Source organism: Pseudorca crassidens, chromosome 19 (assembly GCF_039906515.1).
Source record: "Pseudorca crassidens isolate mPseCra1 chromosome 19, mPseCra1.hap1, whole genome shotgun sequence".
Classification (NCBI taxonomy): domain Eukaryota; kingdom Metazoa; phylum Chordata; class Mammalia; order Artiodactyla; family Delphinidae; genus Pseudorca; species Pseudorca crassidens.
In genome coordinates this window covers 31,842,269-31,863,581 of record NC_090314.1, presented here as the reverse complement: position 1 = coordinate 31,863,581, position 21,313 = coordinate 31,842,269, and the positions used below count along the sequence as shown (strand labels likewise).

Genomic DNA, 21,313 nt, shown 5'->3' with positions numbered 1-21,313 from the left:
TTTCTTCTTCACTTTTGAAGAAGACATCTTTGGATATAGAATTCTAGGTCAGTGGTTTATCCTTTCAAAACATTTTGTATTTCACTCCACCCTATTTTTGCAGGGTGGTTTCTGATGCGATGTCTGCTGTAATTCTCATCTGTATTCCTCTGTGGTTAAAGCACTCCCCCATCCTTCCTGCTGCAGCTTCTTTCAAGATTTTCTTTTTCTCTTTGGTTTTCTGAGTTTGATTTATTTAAGATTTTTTTGGTATTTATCTTCTATACACGCTCAAGATTGGCAGATTTACTTTGAAGGGTGGTCTGGGCTAAAATGGTAAACCACATATGATTCAAACTAAAATATAGAGCCTCATCCGCCAGAGGGCAGAGAGCAGAAGCAAGGAGAACTACAATCCTGCAGCCTGTGGAACAAAAACCACATTCACAGAAAGTTAGACAAGACGAAAAGGCAGAGGGCTATGTACCAGATGAAGGAACAAGATAAAACCCCAGAAAAACAACTAAATGAAGTGGAGATAGGCAACCTTCCAGAAAAACAATTCAGAATAATGATAGTGAAGATGATCCAGGACCTCAGAAAAAGAATGGAGACAAAGATCGAGAAGATGCAAGAAATGTTTAACAAAGACCTAGAAGAATTAAAGAACAAACAAACAAAGATGAACAATACAATAACTGAAATGAAAACTACACTAGAAGGAATCAATAGCAGAATAACTGAGGCAGAAAAATGGATAAGTGACCTGGAAGACAGAATGGTGGAATTCACTGCTGCAGAATAGAATAAAGAAAAAAGAATGAAGAGAAATGAAGACAGCCTAAGAGAACTCTGGGACAACATTACACAACAACATTCACATTATATGGGTCCCAGAAGGAGAAGAGAGAGAGAAAGGACCTGAGAAAATATTTGAAGAGATTATAGTCGAAAACTTCCCTAACATGTGAAAGGAAATAGACACCCAAGTCCAGGAAGTGCAGCGAGTCCCATACAGGATAAACCCAAGGAGAAACACGCTGAGACACATAGTAATCAAATTGGCAAAAATTAAAGACAAAGAAAAATTATTGAAAGCAGCAAGGGAAAAATGACAAATAGCATACAAGGGAACTCCCATAAGGTTAACAGCTGATTTCTCAGCAGAAACTCTACAAGCCAGAAGGGAGTGGCATAATATACTTAAAGTGATGAAAGGGAAGAGCCTACAAGCAAGACTACTCTACCTGGCAAGGATCTCATGCAGATTCGATGGAGAAATCAAAAGCTTTACAGACAAGCAAAAACTAAGAGAACAAAGGTCTACAACAAAGGCTAAAGGAACTTCTCTAAGTGGGAAACACAAGAGAAGAAAAGGACCTACAAAAACAAACCCAGGGGCTTCCCTGGTGGCACAGTGGTTGAAAATCTGCCTGCTAATGCTGGGGACATGGGTATGAGCCCTGGTCTGGGAGGATCCCACATGCTGCGGAGCAACTAGGCCCGTGAGCCACAATTACTGAGCCTGCACGTCTGGAGCCTGTGCTCCACAACAAGAGAGGCCACAATAGTGAGAGGCCCATGCACAGCGATGAAGAGTGGCCCCTCCTTGTCACAACGAGAGAAAGCCCTTGCACAGAAACAAAGACCCAACATAGCAAAAATTAATTAATTAATTAATAAAACTCCTAACCCCAACATCTTCTTTAAAACAAACAAACAAAAAACCCAAAACAATTAAGAAAATGGTCATAGGAACATACATATTGATACTTACCTTAAACGTGAATGGATAAAATGCTCCAACCAAAAGACACAGGCTTGCTGAATGGATACAAAAACAAGACCCATCTATATGCTGTCTACAAGAGACCCACTTCAGACCTAGGGACACATAGTGAGGGGATAGAAAAAGATATTCCATGCAAATGGAAATCGAAAGAAAGCTGGAGTAGCAATTCTCATATCAGATAAAATAGGCTTTAAATAAAGAATGTTACAAGAGACAAGGAAGGAGAGTACATAATGATCAAGGCCTCAATCCAAGAAGAAGATATAACAATTATAAATATATATGCACCCAACATAGGAGTACCTCAATGCATAAGGCAACTGCTAACAGCTATAAAGGAGGAAATTGACAGTAACACAGTAATAGTGGGGGACTTTAACAGCTCACTTACACCAATGGACAGATCATCCAAAATGAAAATAAATAAGGAAACAGAAGCTTTAAATGACACAATAGACCAGATAGATTTAATTGATATTTATAGGACAATCCATCAAAAATCAGCAGATTACACTTTCTTCTCAAGTGTGCACAGAACATTCTCTAGGATAGATAACATCTTGGGTCAAAAGTAAAGCCTCAGTAAATTTAAGAATGTTGAAATCATATCAAGCATCTTTTCTGACAGCAACACTATGAGATGAGAAATCAATTACAGGGGAAAACAACATAAAAAACACAAACATATGGAGGCTAAACAATATGTTACTAAATAACCAATAGATCATTGGAGAAATCAAAGAGGAAATCAAAAGATACCTAGAGACAAATAACAATGATAACACAACAATCCAAAAACTATGGGATGCAGCAAAAGCAGTTCTAAGAGGGAAGTTTATAGCTATACAAACCTACCTCTAGAAACAACAAAAATCTAATAAACAATCTAAACTTACACCTAAAGGATCTTGAGAAAGAACAAACAAAGCCCAAAGTTAGCAGAAGGAAAGAAATCATGAAGATCAGAGCAGAAATAAATGAAAAAGAAACAAAGAAAACAATAGTAAAGATCAATAAAACTAAAAGCTGGTTCTTTGAGAAGATAAACAAAATTGATAAACCATTAGCCAGACTCATCAAGAAAAAGAGGGAGAAGACTCAAATCAATAAAATTAGAAATGAAAAAGGAGAAGTTACAACTGACACCACAGAAATACAAAGCATCCTAAGAGACTACTACAAGCAACTCTATGCCAATAAAATGGACAACCTGGAAGAAATGGACAAATTCTTAGAAAGTTATAACCTTCCAAGACTGAACCAGGAAGAAATAGAAAATATGAACAGACCAATCACAAGTAATGAAATTGAAACTCTGACTAAAAATCTTCCAACAAACAAAATTCCAGGACCAGATGGATTCACAGGTGAATTCTATCAAACATTTAGAGAAAGGCTAACATCCATCCTTCTCAAACTCTTCCAAAAAATTGCAGAGGAAGAAACACTCCCAAACTCATTCTATGAGGCCACCATCACTCTGATACCAAAGCCAGAAAACGATATTACAAAAAAATAAAATTATAGACCAATATCACTGATGAATATACATGCAAAAATCCTTAACAAAATACTAGCCAACAGAATCCAACAACATATTAAAAGGGTCATACAACATGACGAAGTGGTATTTATCCCAGGGATGTAAGGATTCTTCAATATATGCAAATCAATCAATGTGATACACCATATTAAAAAATTGAATAAAAACCATATGATCATCTCAATAGATGCAGAAAAAGCTTTTGACAAAATGCAGCACCCATTTATGATAAAAACTCTCCAGAAAGTGGGCATAGAGCAATCCTACCTCAACATAATAAAGGCCATATATGACAAACCCACAGCAAACATCATTCTCAATGGTGAAAAACTGAAAGCATTTCCTCTAAGATCAGGAACAAGACAAGGATGTCCACTCTCACCACTATTATTCAACACAGTTTTGGAAGTCCTAGCCACAGCAATCAGAGAAGAAAAGGAAATAAAAGGAATACAAATCGGAAAAGAAGAAGTAAAACTGTCACTGTTTGCAGATGACATGATACTATACATAGAGAATCCTAAAGATGCCACCAGAAAACTACTAGAGCTAATCAATGAATTTGGTAAAGTTTCAGGATAGAAATTTAATGCACAGAAATCTCTTGCATTACTATACACTAATGATGAAAAATCTGAAAGAGAAATTAAGGAAACACTCCAATTTACCATTGCAACAAAAAGAATAAAATACCTAGGAATAAACCTACCTAGGAAGAAAAAAGACCTGTATGCAGAAAACTATAAGACACTGATGAAAGAAATTAAAGATGATACCAACAGATGGAGAGATATACCATGTTCTTGGATTGGAAGAATCAATATTGTGAAAATGACTATACTACCCCAAGCAATCTACAAATTCAATGCAACCCCTATCAAATTACCAATGGCATTTTTCAAAGAACTAGACAAAAAATTTTTACAATTTGTATGGAAACACAAAAGACCCTGAATAGCCAAAGCAATCTTGAGAAAGAAAAATGGAGCTGGGGGAATCAGGCTCCTTGACTTCAGACTATATTACAAAGCTACAGTAATCAAGAGAGTATGGTACTGGCACAAAAACAGAAATATAAATCAATGGAACAGGATAGAAAGCCTAGAGATAAACCCATGCACCTATGGACACCTAGTCTATGACAAAGGGGGCAAGAATATACAATGGAGAAAAGACAGCCTCTTCAATAAGTGGTGCTGGGAAAACTGGACAACTACATATAAAAGAATGAAATTAGAACATTCTTTAACACCATACACAAAAATAAACTCAAAATGGATTAAATACCTAAATGTAAGGCCAGGCACTATAAAACTCTTAGAGGAAAACATAGGCAGAACACTCTATGTTTTTTGTTTTTTGTTTTTTTTCTCAGTATGTGGGCCTCTCACTGCTGTTGTGGCCTCTCCCATTGTGGAGCACAGGCTCCGGATGCGCAAGCTCAGCAGCCATGGCGCATGGGCCCAGCTGCTCCGTGGCATGTGGGATCTTCCCAGACCGGGGCATGTGGGATCTTCCCAGACCCTTGTCCCCTGCATTGGCAGGCAGATTCTCAACCACTGTGCCACCAGAGAAGCCCAGGCAGAACACTCTTTGACATAAATCACAGCAAGATCCTTTTTGACCCACCTCCTAGAGTAATGAAAATAAAAACAAAATTAAACAAATGGGACCTAATTAAACTTATAAGCTTTTGCAGAGCAAAGGAAACCATAAACAAGACAAAAAGACAACCTTCAGAATTGGAGACTATATTTGCAAATGAAGCAACTGACAAAGGATTAATCTCCAAAATATACAAACAGCTCATGCAGCTCATAACAACAAAAACAAAACAACCCAGTTAAAAAATGGGCAGAAGACCTAAATAGACATTTCTCCAAAGAAGACATACAGATGGCCAACAAACACATGAAAAGATGCTCAACATCACTAATTATTAGAGAAATGTAAATCAAAACTACAGTGAGGTATCACCTCACACGGGTCAGAATGGCCATCATCAAAAAAATCTACAAACAATAAATGCTAGAGGGGGTGTGGATAAAAGGGAACCCTCATGCACTGTTGCTGGGAATGTAAATTGATATAGCTACTATGGAGAACAGTATGGAGGTTCCTTAGAAAACTAAAAATAGAACTACCATATGACCCAGCAATCCCACTACTGGGCATATACCCAGAGAACACTACAGTTCAGAAAGACACATGCACCCCAATGTTCATTGCAACACTACTTACAATCTAGGGCATGGAAGCATCCTAACAGTCCATCAGCCGAGGAATGGATAAAGAAGATGTGGTCATATATAGAATGAAATATTACTCAGCCATAAAAAGGAAAGAAATTGGTCATTTGTAGAGACGTGGATGGACCTAGAGAGTGTCACACAGAGTGAAGTAAGTCAGAAAGAGAAAAACAAATATCATATATTAACACATATATGTGAAATCTAGAAAAACTGTATAGATGATCTTATCTGCAAAGCAGAAGTAGAGACACAGATGTAGAGAACAAATGTATGGATACCAATGGGGAAGGGGGTGGGTGGAAGGAATTGGGAGATTGGGATTGACATATATATACTCTTGATACTATGTATAAAAGAGATAACTAACAAGAACCTACTGTATAACAGGGAGCTCTACTCGATGTTCTGTGGTGACCTAAATGGGAAGGAAATCCAAGAATAGGGGACATATGTATACGTATAGCTGATTCACTTTGCTGTACAGTAGAAACTAACACAACATTGTAAAGCAACTATACTCCAATAAAAGTTAATTAAAAATAATAAAATTCTGTGATTTAATAGAAAAAGAGAAAGGGAAAAAGTATCAAAACGTGTATATCAAAAGTAGCCATTTGTCCAAGAACAAGATTCAGAAATATTTGGTTCTACTAAAATGAAGCCACAATCTTTTTTATTGTAAAATAGAATTTATTTGTTACATTGCAAACTCTTTCAAGTGCCTCTACACTTATTTCAGTCTTTTCAAAACATGTGATAGTAAGGAAAAGATTGCAATGAAAAACCTGACCTGGAGATTGCCAGAGGGGCCAGGCTTTTCTGGTCTGACCTCCAGTCAGGGACCTGGAGACCCAAGGCCACATGCACATGCGTAGGTAAAATGAGCAGGGAAGTGGGTGGAAGAGAAAGAAGAGGTGCATAATGGCAACAACATACATGGTGGATGAAATCATACTGGCCCATAAGATAGAAAAGGGCAGAGGGCTTTAAGGGAGATAAGTGCAGGTCTAGGCAGTGTGGGACAAGCTGAATTCACTTTTGTTGCAGAGTGGTATTCAGATGACAAGATTTATTAACTAGAGATGAGAGGAAATTTTCTTCAAGGAGAAAAAGGATGGGAGTCAACCTGGAAAGAAGATGAGGCTCTAGCAAAATGAGTCTGGCAGCAAATAATGCTCAATATGCTAGAATCCAGTAAAGGTTCCAGGAAAGGGCTTGTACCCTGACCCAGCAGGGCCTCTTGACATTTAATACAGATGGAGATCAAAGTGGGCAGTCCTAGCTCGTCCTAGCTACTGAGGCTCAAGGTCAACACCTATGGTAATCGTCTGGCCTCCAACTTACGGACGTTCTCTCTGAAGACTTGTAGCTTATATCAAAGTACCATGACTGCCCTCATGCCCAGAACAGGTGGAAATAAGACATATCTTATAATAAGGTTGGTAGCAATATGAACTATTCTGAATACCACTCACATCCTCCCCAAAGGAGGAAGGTGGGCCCTGCTACATAACAATACACAATGGAAACAATATACAAAACAAAGCCAGTCACTTGGTCTCAGCTCAGGCAGTGGACGTTGTGGATAAAAGGCACAAAAGCAAAAGAGCAAAAAGCCTGTGGGGGGGGAAGTGGGGGGAGCAATTGGTGTGACTGGAGGACAGGAGGGGTATGGATGAGTCATGGGAGGTAAAGCTGGACCAGCCTAGTTCCGCATGCATAGCCCACAGGCCAGCACTTGCTCTCTTTCAAAGAGTCAATGCAGGAACGTATTTGTGGCACAGGTCTGGACCTAGACAGCTGAGTTCCAATCCCAGTTTGAGTCTTCAGCAATCAACTTAACCTTTCTACATACCCATTTCCAAAATGGTAAAAAGGTGATAATCATAGTACCTTACATATGCACACACAGGACCTTACAACATGATACATAGTACCTTACAATATAGGGCTGATGTGAGGATTGAGTAACTCAGTGTGTGCAAAGCACTTAGACCGTGCCCGGAGCCTAAGAAAGCATGCAATGCATGTTAGCTATTACAGTAGCTATTATTATTATTAATTCTGCAATCAACAGTGCCACTGGAAGGGGTGTGATAAGATCACAACCTTTCTTTCAGGTTCTTGACTGGGCTGTAAACATATAGGATGGAAGGGATCAGACAGGTGGAAGGCCAAGAAGCTAGTTAAGAAGTCACAGTAATTCTAGGTGAGAGGTGCCACCCAACGTGGCAAAGGGAAAGGGAAAAAAAAGGAAGGTAAACAGGTCAGACATCAGATACATCTGAGCATAAAATGACACTTGGCAAATGCCTGGGCATGGCTGATGCGGAAAACGAATGGTCAGAAGATAATGGTCAGAAAATATGTCTCTTTCTGCACCAGGGTAGCTGCTGGTGGACAGTTGGAAATTAATTCTGCCTGTTCTTTACTGAGTTTCGTGTTCATCCTGCTGTACCCAATGACCCTGGTACTCACAGACATTCAGAGCTTCTCTCTTCTCTAACACTCTGATCCTCTGCCAGGAAACCTCAACTTCACTTACCTTGTCTAAAGGTGACTTTTAAGCTACTTGCCATGCAGCTACCCGCACACAGAGCAACTGATGACTGGCCATCATTCCACCTGGCTCCAAAAGCCTCCAGGCAGGCCCCCAACTCCATTCCTCCTACCCTTTTAATCTTTCTCTCGGGAGGCTTCAGACAAGTTAATAAGTCCAATTTACAAGGAAGTGGGGAGCATCCAAACGGAGCAAGTCAGTAAAATGACTAGAGATGACAGTAGGTCCCTTCTCAGCAACACTCCTGTCCCCACACGTATCACCCTGCACATCCACTCTCTGAAAAGTCCAGTCTTTTTTCTACCTGTATTCAATCCTAAAATACTTCCCACCACACAGACACCACTGGCATCCACCCGGGAGCGGGGCTCCACGTCCCTTGCCGGCAAGGGCATGGAGCTAAGAATCAGCAGACCCACCTTTTAACTCTATCAGTAAGTTGTAACAAACGACTTGCCCTGTCGGGCCTCAGACCTGAGCCTAAATTCTGATGACCTCTCCACTCCCTGAGACCCGAAAAGGGTAAAGCCAGCTGGAGGCACCTCCAGCTCTCACTCCTCCGAGCTCCAGAAGACCCGCGGGATCCGGACCGGGCTGCAGCCCTACCCTCCCCGCGGGCAGGGCCCCTTCCCCTCCCGCACGCTGCTGCCTCACGCGGTTTTAGCCCACCAACCACTACTTGGTTCAGCTGCCAATAGATGCTGACGCCCCTGCTCCTCACCAGCAGCTCCCAGCGGGCCCCGCCTACCCCGGGCGACTGGAGCTCCGCGCAGAGATTCCTGAACTGCTCCTCGGAGAAGCAGCAGGCAGCAGAGGCCATCCTTCATTTGCCACAGCAACTGTGCCTGCAGGGGAGTCCGGGGACAGGCTTGGTGTGTGTTAGAGATGTGGGCGAGAGGGTGATCCGGCGTGATTGGCAGAAACACAAAGAGAGACAGGGTAGAAGGCGGGACTTAGCGGGGAGAAGGAGCTAGTGTGAGGAGGCAGCGAGGGGTGGGTCTAGAGAAGTGGACTGGGCTGAGCAAGAGATGAGTGAGGACGGAAAAGAAGTAAAACCAGAGGAACACGGGGCTTGATCTGGGGAAAGATGGAGGTGCTAGAAATGGGGAGGCTTCTAGAAAGAAGGGAAAAGGAAGACACCAATGTCATCTCAAAAGCATCTTTTCCCCAACACCATTCTCTCCAAACCTGCTTGCATGTCTCTCCTTTACCTTCTCTGAGGAAGGTTAGGGAAGGTCTCTGAGTGGTTTGGAAGAAGTGAGAGGCGAGATGCTTGAAAATCTCAAGGGTCAGATGCTAAAACAGTATTCCGTTCTTTCTATTATGCACTTTAAAACGCTATTCTGAGAAGAGGTCCGTGGGATTCCCCAGAAGGCCAAAGGGGTCCGTGGTACAAAAAGGATTAAGAAATCTAATCTATAATTGTAACTTGCCACCTGGAGGGTGAAAGATGATCTAAGAAGGTATCATGGTATCCATCCAGGATTTCTGCAGCTTGCATAATTTAGATCTTTTGCACCTCAAACATTTTTCTTTCCTTCAAGTCCCTTGGCTGTTACTATATTTCTTACCAACAGATTGTACTTAGGTTTGAGTAAAATAGACAGTTTAAACATTAATCAGTGTAACATCACATGGTGCCAGTAAACTCTGGCAACCCATGTTTTCAAACACGTAAAATGGTATAAGAATTGTGCAGAACTTTAAAACTGAGGAGGTGACTACAGAAAATAAACATAAAAAGTGTTTGCACAGTGCCTATCAAAGTAAATGCTCATTAAAATGTCCACTTGTTTTACATTTCTATACTGAAATGTTTCTCCTTCTGTACTTGAAAGAAAGCCTTGAAGTTGATGGCAAACTCTGCATTTACGCCAGTTTCCAAGAAGAGAAAATGATCAGGCTTGGCAGCATAGATAAGTTACTGCTGTATTCAATTCAAGGCTGGTTCTGTTCTGTTTTATGAGGATGGGAGGACGGATGGGGTAGTTCACTACACTAAATGCACCAGGGATTAGAGACTACAGTTTTATAATGCCTTTTAGCTTCTCTCTTATTTATAAAAATGTATTTAAAATTCAATTGCTTAAAAAAACAATTTGATCAAAAACCATCGGCTATGAAGTATTTTCAAATATTGTAAAGGAATCCCATTTTAAAGGTGAGCTTTGATAAAGCTGCACCTTTATCACTTATAGCAGTTGATTAATGAAGACAAGCATGAGAGTATAAATGGCATTATGAAAGATATGATATAAGGCAGGAAGTTTATATTGTATTTATTACACGTGTTTAAAAGTATGCTAAACTCAGAAGGTAAATGTGTATATATTTAGGTATGTTGAGATTCACAACCATGATTATTTTATTACAGCTAATGAAGGAAAGAATCATATTAGGAAATAATTTTTATTTTGTGGCAAAAGTCTGGAAAAGGGCTTGAAAGGGGTCTAGAAAGACCTGTTCTTCAGGACTTGTCTATTATAATAGGCCAGCCTATTTCCTTTGTGAAAAACTCTCTAGAGGAACTTGCAGAATATGGCAAGTGGTGAATAGAGGAATAATATATTTGGAGCTTCCTAAAATTCCAATAGACAAAAGTTCTATGGGCTTGGGTTGGAGTTCTAATACTCAAACATGGACTAAAGATTTGGTGCTGGGCCATAGCTGGTGGGAAGCTGGACCAGGGACTTCTTCAAGGAGCCTGGATCCCCTAAAAGCTGCCCCTTCCATTCCAATGAAACCAGAAAATCCCCAGCTTGTAGACCATGGAGCCCTCAAGGAAACTCATGCTTTTCCCGAAGCCTTAGGTAGAAAGAAACAAAAAGGCAACTGGAAGAAACCACACCCCAAGCCTATGCCAGAGATGGAATTTAAATTTACATTACCTGCAACTGAATGGGAGACATAAGGAGATAAATTAACACAAAGGACCATTGAAACGCCTGGGACCCTGCCAGAATCAAAACCAGTGACACTTTCACAACTAGGACACGTGCAATTATCCAAGAGAAAACAAGACCCACAAGTAGGTGCATGTACAAAAAAGTGAGTTACAGAGACCTGAGGGAACAACTCTCCATGTCAGAGAGTTAGCAGATGTGCAAACAGGACCATCAGAACCAAAGAATTACAGATAACAGACCAATATGAGAGTAATTATTCAACATGTATTTGTGATAATATAAGAGGTAAAAGAAGGTCTAGAAAAGAGAAAACCAAGAAAAAGATAAATGAATTTGAAAAAGAACCAAAAGAACAAAACCACCTTGTACAAGTGAAAACTGTAAGTCACTAAAATTAGAAAGTTGAAAGAGGAGGTAAAAGAGTTGTCCTGCCACAGTTCAAGAAGGAAATAAGAAGGTGGCTATGAGGAAATTCTTCAGAGGTATAAAGAAATGGAAAATGTGAAGGACTAATTAAGAGACATGAAGGATACACTGAAAAGGTAAAACATTTCTGACTGGAGTTCCAAAGAAGAGAACAGAGAGGTTAGGAGGCAAGGTGGATGGGTAGGAGGGAATAGACAAATGCACATATGGAAACAAAGTGGAACTAAAATTCTAAACAGCAAAAAACAAAAACAGCGGAGGGCAAAGTTACAGTTTTGTGTAGAAGGTAGTTAAGATATATTGATTAATTTAGTCTCTTGTGCATGTTAAAATTTAATGGAATGAATTCTCAAAATGCAGTAATAAAACAAACAAACCAATAAAAATGCACAAAAGATTTAAACAGAAATTTCACCAAAGAATATATACTGGTGGTAAATAAAAACATGAAAGATACTCAGTATCTTTACCCATTAAGGTAACATAAATTAAAATCACAGTGGGATATGATATGCTCTGAAATTAGTAAAAATTAAATTGATTGACCAAAGTAAGTCTTGGCAAGGATGTGGAGGAAATAGAACTCTCATGCACTGCTGGTCGGAATGCAAGTGGTAGAAATACTTTGGGAAACTTTGACGATTTCTTAAAAGGTTAAACATACACCTACAATACAATCTAGCCATTCCATTCCTAGGTATTTACCCAAGAGACAAAAAAGTAGCAATGTCGGGCTTCCCTGGTGGCGCAGTGGTTGAGGGTCCGCCTGCCGATGCGGGGGACATGGGTTCGTGCCCCGGTCCGGGAGGAACGCACATGCTGCAGAGCGGCTGGGCCTGTGAGCCATGGCCGCTGAGCCTGCGCGTCCGGAGCCTGTGCTCCGCAACGGGAGAGGCCACAACAGTGAGAGGCCCGCGTACTGAAAAAAAAAAAAAAAAAAGCACTGTCCATGTATGCACAAATGTTTATAGCATCTTACTTTGTAATAGCCAAAAACTGGAAACAACTTAATATCCTTCAATGAATGAACTGATAAAGCAAATTGTGATATATCCATCCATGAAGTACTGCTCAGCAATAAAGTTTTAAATGTTTAAAATGTGTGTATATAAGTGTGTGTGCATATGCATGAGTCATATATATATATGTACATATATGTGTAATGCATGCAATATAGCATAAATCATTCAATTTAGAGGTGAAGTAGCATGATACCTGCAACTTACACTCAAATCGTTCAGTTAAAAATTGTGTAAATTTTAGAGAAGCAAAAGTGACAAAATGTAAACAACTGATAAATCTAAGTAAGGGTAGCAATATTTTCTGTTCTATTCCTTCAACTTTCAGAACCACGGCAGAGAACTGGCTTGCTAAGGGAACCCAGCTACAATCAGGAAGTTGCCACCATGACCATATACCATGCCTGTTAAATGGATGTCTCCCTGGCCACTTACCTCAGGTCCTGATACACAAATGCATCTTATTGGCAGCCCAAATCCTGTCTGGACTCTAGTGCAAAGCCATTTGGGAAATACAAGTATTTAGGTAGTAAACTAGACAACTGTTGGGGAAGACATTGAATAAGACAATCCATTACATGCACCACAGGCAGGCTTGGTACACAGCATTTTCTGAGTTATTTAAGGCCACAGAACCATTTTTCGTAAGAAGTATCTTGAAAGAAAATGTTCCAGGGAACATGCTTTTGGAAATTCTGACCCAGTTCAACTTTCTCATTGATGAGGAAGGAAACTGATGCCCAGAGAGATGGCTGCTTGGCTGATACCACCTAGTGAATTAGCAGTGGTCCTTCCCAGTATTGTTTCGCTGTGCTTACCAAGCCACAAAAAGCTCCCCAGAATATGAGACCAGACATGCTGGGTTCAGACACCACCTCTGCCCCTGCAGTTAACTGTGTGACTTCTGGCCAGTTGCCTAAACTTTTTGAACCTCAATTTCCTTATCTTTCACAATGAGATGACCTCACCTTATGAGGTTAAAGTGAAAGTCACCATGACAGTTAAGCACCTCGTACAAGGTAGGCAAACAATCATAGTATTTCCCTTCTTCCCTCTTTGCCCCCAACCCAGGTACCATGTGAGTACAACAGAGAGAGGAGGAATGTGCCTGGAATTAGAGATTTAATGATGCTTCTGGGAAGAGCCAAGGCTGTGGAAAGACAAAGGGAGGGGTGCTATAGAACTTGATCTCTGGTGACACGAGAAATGTGTTAGGGAAGGTGGAGTCGTATTTAAAGAAGCCGGGTTTTTTCCAATGATGGTTTAAAAACAAAAGCAGAAATATAATAGACAGAGGTTTAAGATTTAATATAAGGCCATGCAGTGCTCTCAGAGTTGTAAAGAGTAGACTTTTTCACCAACTACCTTCCTCTGGTTTTAGTAGCTTGCCCAGATGTCACTTCCATTCCAGAGCCTGTGAAGCTTTGACAGACTGTAAGGCGAAGCCACTGTCTTTGTAGCCAAAAGATGACTCTTCACCTTCCCCTGGAAACCAGGTGTTAAATCATCACTAGATGACAGTAACATCCAACAATTAATTTTCTAGGAACTCATCAAACCATTTCACCTTTGTTTTTTTCCTTTTGCTTCTCTATGTCACACAAGCATTTATTCAACATAAAATAGAAGCAGCCTTGAGCTTGTCTCATCCTTATTTTGCACTTGACTTGGAGAATCACAGAATTTTTAAAAGAAGGGAATATCCATTCCTCAAGCTATAAGGAACGGGCTCTCAGAGTTTGTATTAGCAGACTTAAACCCTGTTTGGACTTGGATGAAAAGATAAGCATCTAGTAGCGTCTGTACTTGACAACAAGTCATATACTTGTCCAAATTGTTATTTTTCTTAAGCAAGAAAAAAGGATACTTTAAAAAATATCTTGGGAATATTTGGGAATGTAGTTGGAAGGTAGTTGGAATAGTTGTGAATGTAGCCAACTTTCCCAAGGTAAGAGCCATCTGGTTATCTAAACAAGCTTCTTCTTAACTGCACTTTCTCTTCCAAATTCCTCCATCCCACTCCCAAATTCATTTGTACAACCAAAGTCAGGATTTTTCAAGGACTCACTGGGGTAGGGATGAAAGAAAAATGTAGAAACATTAAAAAGGGTTGGTGATGACTGAAATCCATGCCATGCTCTGGGAACACCAAGGAATCTGGAACTGTGGATCCCAGGATGTTCCAAGAGGGAGTTTAATGGGGCCTTGGATTAGTCCCAGAGAACTTCCAGGATACTCCTGCTTCCTACAGTATTGTTAGGTGAGCTGGGGGTTGGAGAGGGAGTTAGCTTGAAACATGCACACTAAGTTGGGAGACAAGGGACAGCTCCAGAGAACTAGAACTCAGGTCATGCCCAGTGCTGCTCGGGCTGTACCTGTCTCCATCATCATTTTGGAAATGTCGGTACCAACAACTTGCATCCAGTCAGTGGAGCTAGAATTAGACTGGTGGACACTGACCAGTCTAACAGACCAGGTGGACACACTCTCCAAAGTCTTGTGCAAAACGAAAATATCCAAGTTAGTAACTGGGTCACTACAATAGAATCTGGACTAGAGAACTAGAAGTATAAACTAATTGGACAAAGGAGAGGGCATCAAGATTGCAGCCCTAGTCTGTGGACTGGGTGAATGTAGGGGAAGAAGGTAGAAGTGAGCTGCAAACCAAGTCTTACCCATCCCTCCTGGTAACCAGTCCTGCTAGAAGATCTCAGATCTAAGTAGTGGCAAGCAGTGTGGGAGCCCCTCAGTCATCCGGGGTCATGAATCTTGGGTCTGGGATAATATAATACCAACCTGGAATGGGAGTCCTGCTGCATTATTCATCTCCATCTGGAGTAGGTGAAGGGATTGAGACTCTAGCTGGGGAGCATCAGCAGAAGAAGTTGTGAGCAGCTGGGGACTCAGAAGCAGTGAAAGCAAAGCTGGTGCTAATCTAGCATTGAAAAAGTTGGACACTTTAACGTGTCCACAGCGGTAACCATACAGGAGCTCTCTTAATAACTGCCTGGACCAAAATCCACTAAAAATGAGTTTCCCTACCAAAAAGAACTCATATATGGCATTGATATGAAGAAATGAAAGGAAGGGGAGACTGGGAACCATCCTTTCATGTTGAAGCAAAAATACAAGGCTCCTGGGTACTTCTTTCATAAGATTCTCTTTTATATATTTACTTTCAAATTTTGCTTTCTCAGTGAATAAAGAATATCTGATGATGAGAAGACAAGGACAAGGAAAGACATATCCACGGAGGAAGCTTTAGCTCCAAATTGTTGTAACCACTTCCCTATCTCCATTTTTTAGTCATTTGGGAAAAAATTTAAGAGATGCATCTAGCTGCTTCTCTTTCTCAAAAGTTTAAATTTGGGCATAAGATGTTATGTTAATGGTAAAGACAACATGTTCCATCTGAGGTAACAGTGGGGGTCAAAGTTAAAATTTATCACTGAAGTAGAATAAATATTTGTAGTACTAGGGTAAAAAGTCTAACAGGGTATTAGAGCTGCTTATAGGAGAAATAAAATAAGTTCTAACTCTCTTTGACCAACTCAGCAGCTGAATTTTAAAAACTTTAGTAATTTAATATTATATGTCCCAAATGACATTTTTTTTTTTTTTTTTTTGTGGTACACGGGCCTCTCACTGTTGTGGCCTCTCCCGTTGCGGAGCACAGCCTCCGGATGCGCAGGCTCAGCGGCCATGGCTCACAGGCCCAGCCGCTCCGCAGCATGTGGGATCCTCCCGGACTGGGGCACGAACCTGTGTCCCCTGCATCGGCAGGTGGACTCTCAACCACTGCGCCACCAGGGAAGTCCATGACATGTTATTTTATCCATTGGAATGTGAAGTCCAGGAGGACAGGGGATTTTGTCTATTTTATTTACTGCTGTCTTTCTAATGCATAGAATGTAGTGAACACTCAGTAAATACTGTGAATAAATGAGAGAAACCAACTTGAAAGCATATCTGCAAATGGACAGCCTCACAGCCATTTCAGTGTTTCAACAAGGGCTCAGCTGTTCCCATGACATCATCCTTGCCTTCCCCTTCCTTCCATTCAACCTATCATGGAGAGTTTGGGTTTACTGAAAACTAGAGGATGGCTCTCTGATCTTGAGCATCCCATTTTGTTCTGCTCTGATTCTAAAGAATCCAGTGGGAAAATCAAAGGATGAGATGAAGCCATAAAAATTCCTGAGAATACTCCAGAATCCACAGAGTAAGAGATTGGGGACAGTCATGGAAAGACAATTCCCCTTCCAGCCTCTGCTCTTGATCACAAAGAGTGGAATGGAAGGATACATTGCTTCCCTTTAGGACTTAAATTCTGTTACTTCAGTTGATTTTCACTCTCTTTCTCAAAAACCCTGTTATCATAACTGTGTTCATAGTTAATACCCCCATTGCAATTTCCATTGACAGGAGGTGCCATTGTGCCACTTCCCACAAAAGGGTTATCATGCCTGTGGCTTTGCTTGGACTTGGATCATTGTAAGTTGTTCGGTCACCTTTATCTAAGAAGGAAGAGGCAAGGTCAAGGTACTGATTTTGCCAAGCTCAGTCAAACATCCTGAAATGTTTTCCAACATTGGGAATTTGACAAGATCCCAAGCACATTTGGCTCAGGTCCCCCTTTTCCCCTTAATTGCTGAGCGCAAACACAAAATGTAATCCATCTGCTTCAGAGTCATTTTCCCAAAACTCATCCAAATTTTCCTTGGTCAGAACTATTTGAAGCCTTTGTCTTCATGAGCCTAACACCTTCCTTCTCATGTTTTATATCTTGGAACGTGGAAGCAGACAGATCCAATAGGAACAGGACTCAGTTTCAAACACCAGACATAATCTGTAAAATCAGATGCTGGGGGTGGGGGGTCGAGAGTCTCACTTCCAGAAATACAGCTGTGACACATCTGAGGGGGAGTTAAGAGAGCCTTACAACAAATGTGTCCTAAGAAGGCCAGAGAACACAGCTAACTGAGCACAGAGTCCTCTCCACCCCGTATCCAGCAGCAACTGGGACCCAACACCTCACCACTGTTCCCTGGTGGGAAAGTTGGGAAGCAGAGGTTTCACTAACTCCTGCTCTTTGGTGGTTGGTCATATTGTAAACACTGGACTTGGAGCACAGAAAGGCTCACAAGATCCACCTAAGACCTTTTAATAAGCTCCTGACACTCAAAGTGAGACAAAAATGGGTCAGAGTCCTAACTCCTAACTATTATGGTACTTACTGGTTTTATGACCTTGGGCAAGTTCCTTAACATTTTGGAACGTATGTGTTTTCATTGTAAATAAATATAATAAAAACCTTCCTGGCATATGGCATTTGGAAAGTACTCAGTTAGTGACAGCTGTGAGTATTGTTGTTATTTTTTATGACAGCTTTATTGAGCTATAATTTACATACCATACAACCTATACATTTAAAATGTACACTTCAGTGGGTTTTGGTATATTCAAGGAGTTGTGCAATCATTACAACAATCAATTTAAGGGCATTTTATCACCCCCAAAAGAAACTGAATACCCACTACAGTCACTCCGCATTACCTCCCAGTCCTAGGCAACCACTAGTTTACTCTTTGTCTCTATGGACATTTGGAAAATCAACTGATTTTAACTGAAAAGGTTTATTTCTGACACTCAATTCTGATCCGTTGATCTATGATTATCCTCATGCCAATAGCTCACTGTCCTGATCAATGTTGATTTGTAGTAAGTTTTGATATCGGAAGCTGTGAGTCTTCTAAAATTTTTCTTCTTTTCAAGATTGTTTTTCTATATAGAAGGTCATGTCATCTGCAAAAAGAGATAGTTTTACTTCTTATTTTCCATCTGGATGGCTTTTCTTTCTTTTTCTTGCCTAATTGGTCAGAAACTCCAGTGCAATTTTTTTTTTTTTTTTTTTTTTTGCCGTACGCGGGCCTCTCACTGTTGTGGCCTCTCCCGTTGCGGAGCACAGGCTCCGGACGCGCAGGCTCAGCGGCCATGGCTCACGGGCCCAGCCGCTCCGCGGCATGTGGGATCTTCCCAGACCGGGGCACGAACCCGTGTCCCCTGCATTGGCAGGCGGACTCTCAACCACTGCGCCACCAGGGAAGCCCCCAGTGCAATTTTTGAACAGAAATGACAATAGCAGACAATCTTGTCTGGTTCTTGATCTTAGGGGGAAAGGATCTACCATTATTAAGAATGAGGTTAGCTGTTTTCTGTTCATGGATGGTCTTTATAGGGTTGAGGAAGTTCCATTCCTAGTTCGTTGAGTGTATTTATCATGAAAGAATTTTATTGTTATTATATAATACAAAAATGCAGGTGTTCTATTTTGCCCCTGTTTTCTTTTTCCCTTTTTTCCCCTTTTTTTGGTTTCTTTCCAGAACCTGGTAGGACATCAGGATGACATCAGGAAAGAGGAAGCCACGGGCTGCTGTGCATCCATTCCCTGAAGTGCCCTATGAGCAAGTACCTGCCACCCCCTCCCTCCTGTCTGCACTCCTGACCTAATGATGCCCTGTTGTTCTGGCAAGCTGCATCCCTCCCACTTTGATCTGTTTTTCTGGCCTACTGTCTCCTGTTTCTGGATCCCTGGCTTCCTGTCACTCTTCTTCAGTGTTCAGATCCTCTTTCTATCTCTTTCCAGGTGTCCTAGGCTGCTTTGGCAGCTACTGGTGTTTGGAAAGCTAAAGGCTGTTTTCCAGGCAGTAGAGTTTCCTTTTAACTCATATGCCCATTTTGATTCCACAAATAATTTATGTGAACTTTTTAATGCCAGAATTTGTGCTTTTTGAGTCTGATAATACAATAGTCCCATGATATTGTTCCTAGTCTGGTCCCATTTTTCAGAAGAGGAAAACAGAGGCTCTGTGTGGCTAATTTGTCTAAGATTACATACATAGTAGTTGGCACAGCCACACATTGATTACAGATCTGTCTGTTTAGGGAAAAAGAGAGAGACATGCGTAGAGTCAAAATTTCTAATATAGAACTCAGGACAACAGTTGCCATGTTGGAGGAGCCAGGAAGCTAGGAAAAGTACTATGTATCATTTCAAATACAAGGCTTCTATTTTCTGATCTTTGCCAACTTGTCCAACCCATCTTCCAAAAAACACACCCCCATCCACCCAAGACACAATGAATCATGTCAGGCTATCTCTATTGCTGTGCTTTTTCATAGGCTTGTATCTCTGCCTGTCTCTTCTACTCAACTGAGAACTTCTAGATGCCTGTCCAACTCCTACTCCTACTTCAAGACCCAATAGAGGAATCACTTCCCCTGGGAAGTTTTTGACTCACCCCAGGCTGTGCTCCATCATATCCCATACCACCTATGTCATAATGTTCTCCACATTCATGTTCTCCTCCTTCTCCCCCACAATCAATCACCAATAAATCATAAGCACCTTGAAGGCAGTAGCCATGGTTAGTTCTCCCCTATCTCCCAGGACTCAGGATAGTTCCAGGCCCAATGTTTCTTGAATTCCTAATTTAATCTTAAATGAGCTCCTATTGAGAGATGCCCTTTCTGGTAGGTGATTTCAACCACCTCTCTATTCAGGTAGATGAGGGGCTGGGACCATTTCATGTTTCCTTCCACTGTGCAGAATCTGAATCCTACACTATGGGGCTCAAGTCTGTGAAATCTGAACTTAAAACAGTAAAATCACCTATCCACTCTGAAAAACACAAGTCAATGTCATCAGGTCACCATAAGGCAGATCTCAGGAAAGATGATGATCCAAAGGAAGAAAGCATGGGTCTAACATTAAACTCAGGGTAAGAACACCCTAACGTTCTTAGATACTTCTCAACATCCAGGGATCTAGAGTCAGTGCCAGAGACCGTCTTTAGGTTAAAAAGCACAAGACGTTCATGTCTTCAGCTATTAAGCAAAATGATCATTTTGCTTCCGACTCAATGCTAACTCAGTGAAAAGAAGCCAGCTGCAAGTGAAGAGATTTCTGGACTCTTTAATCACAACTCTGAGAGCAAAGCCTTAATGCAGTCACCTTTTGCTTTCTCTTCAAAGAGAAGGCTGTGAGGTCAAACCCAGGAAGACAATGCCTAACAGCCCCAAAAGGCTCTTGGTATTAGTCCTCGCCAATTTCCCTCCAAGCCCGGGCACATCTTGGGCTGAATGCACACATGCTATCATCATTTAAGCATGAATGCTGAACCCCTGGGTATTTTTTTCTTTTCTGGTATTTCTGATAACTCTGTCTATAAGATGTGGTTTTAAGAAAGATTACTCCTGGTCATTTATCTAACAGACCATACTGTGGTCTGTAAGCTCCATCTTTCTTAAAGCTTTCACATTCTGTAAACTGAGGAATTTACTCAGACGGGGGACTTCACCTGCGGTGGAAACTGTAAAGTGGCCAATTATTTCTCAGTCATTGGTTGCATATGATCTTTACCCCAAGCTTTGGAAACACAGACAACATTTAGCAAACATTCTGCTCCAAAGCTAAAGTTTTGGAAAGAATAACAACATGTTGGGAATAAATTACATGGTCTTTAGTGCATTTTCGTGTTATTGCCTGTTAACAGGCAAAGCGGTGTGCCAGCTCATGAGAGAACGTCAGTTTCCTAAGGAATCGATTTCTGAATTGCTGAGCTTATGGCGTCTCTGTTGTAAAGCTGAACAGGCTGGGAGCACAGAAGGCCATGTCTGTGGGAGCTGACCTAGGGGAAGCTATGAATCTTAGGCTGTCCTTACATTGTAATGATATACAGACCATTAGCCCACTCTGAGTACAGCATTTGAGGCTTTTTAACTAAGACTATCTAGGTTCCCATACCATGGGTTATAGTAATCCTAAAACCAGGTA

The 21,313-nt window shown here is 41.0% G+C and overlaps 1 protein-coding gene across 8 annotated transcripts in view; it reads right to left on the bottom strand.

The window, feature by feature from the left end:
• The window catches only part of LOC137212386 (phosphatidylcholine transfer protein-like), an 86,509-nt gene that overhangs the window by 18,734 nt on the left and 46,462 nt on the right, over positions 1-21,313 (bottom strand). For 2 of the 8 annotated variants that reach the window (XM_067715728.1, XM_067715726.1), the window contains exon 2: positions 13,843-13,962. In XM_067715728.1, coding sequence (XP_067571829.1) covers positions 13,843-13,883 — 41 coding nt within the window. In that variant the 5' untranslated portion in view covers positions 13,884-13,962. Of the gene's footprint in view, positions 1-8,847; positions 12,254-13,842; positions 16,088-21,313 lie in introns of those variants that run through there. The other 6 variants (XM_067715729.1, XM_067715732.1, XR_010937482.1 and 3 more) reach the window with 5 other exon arrangements.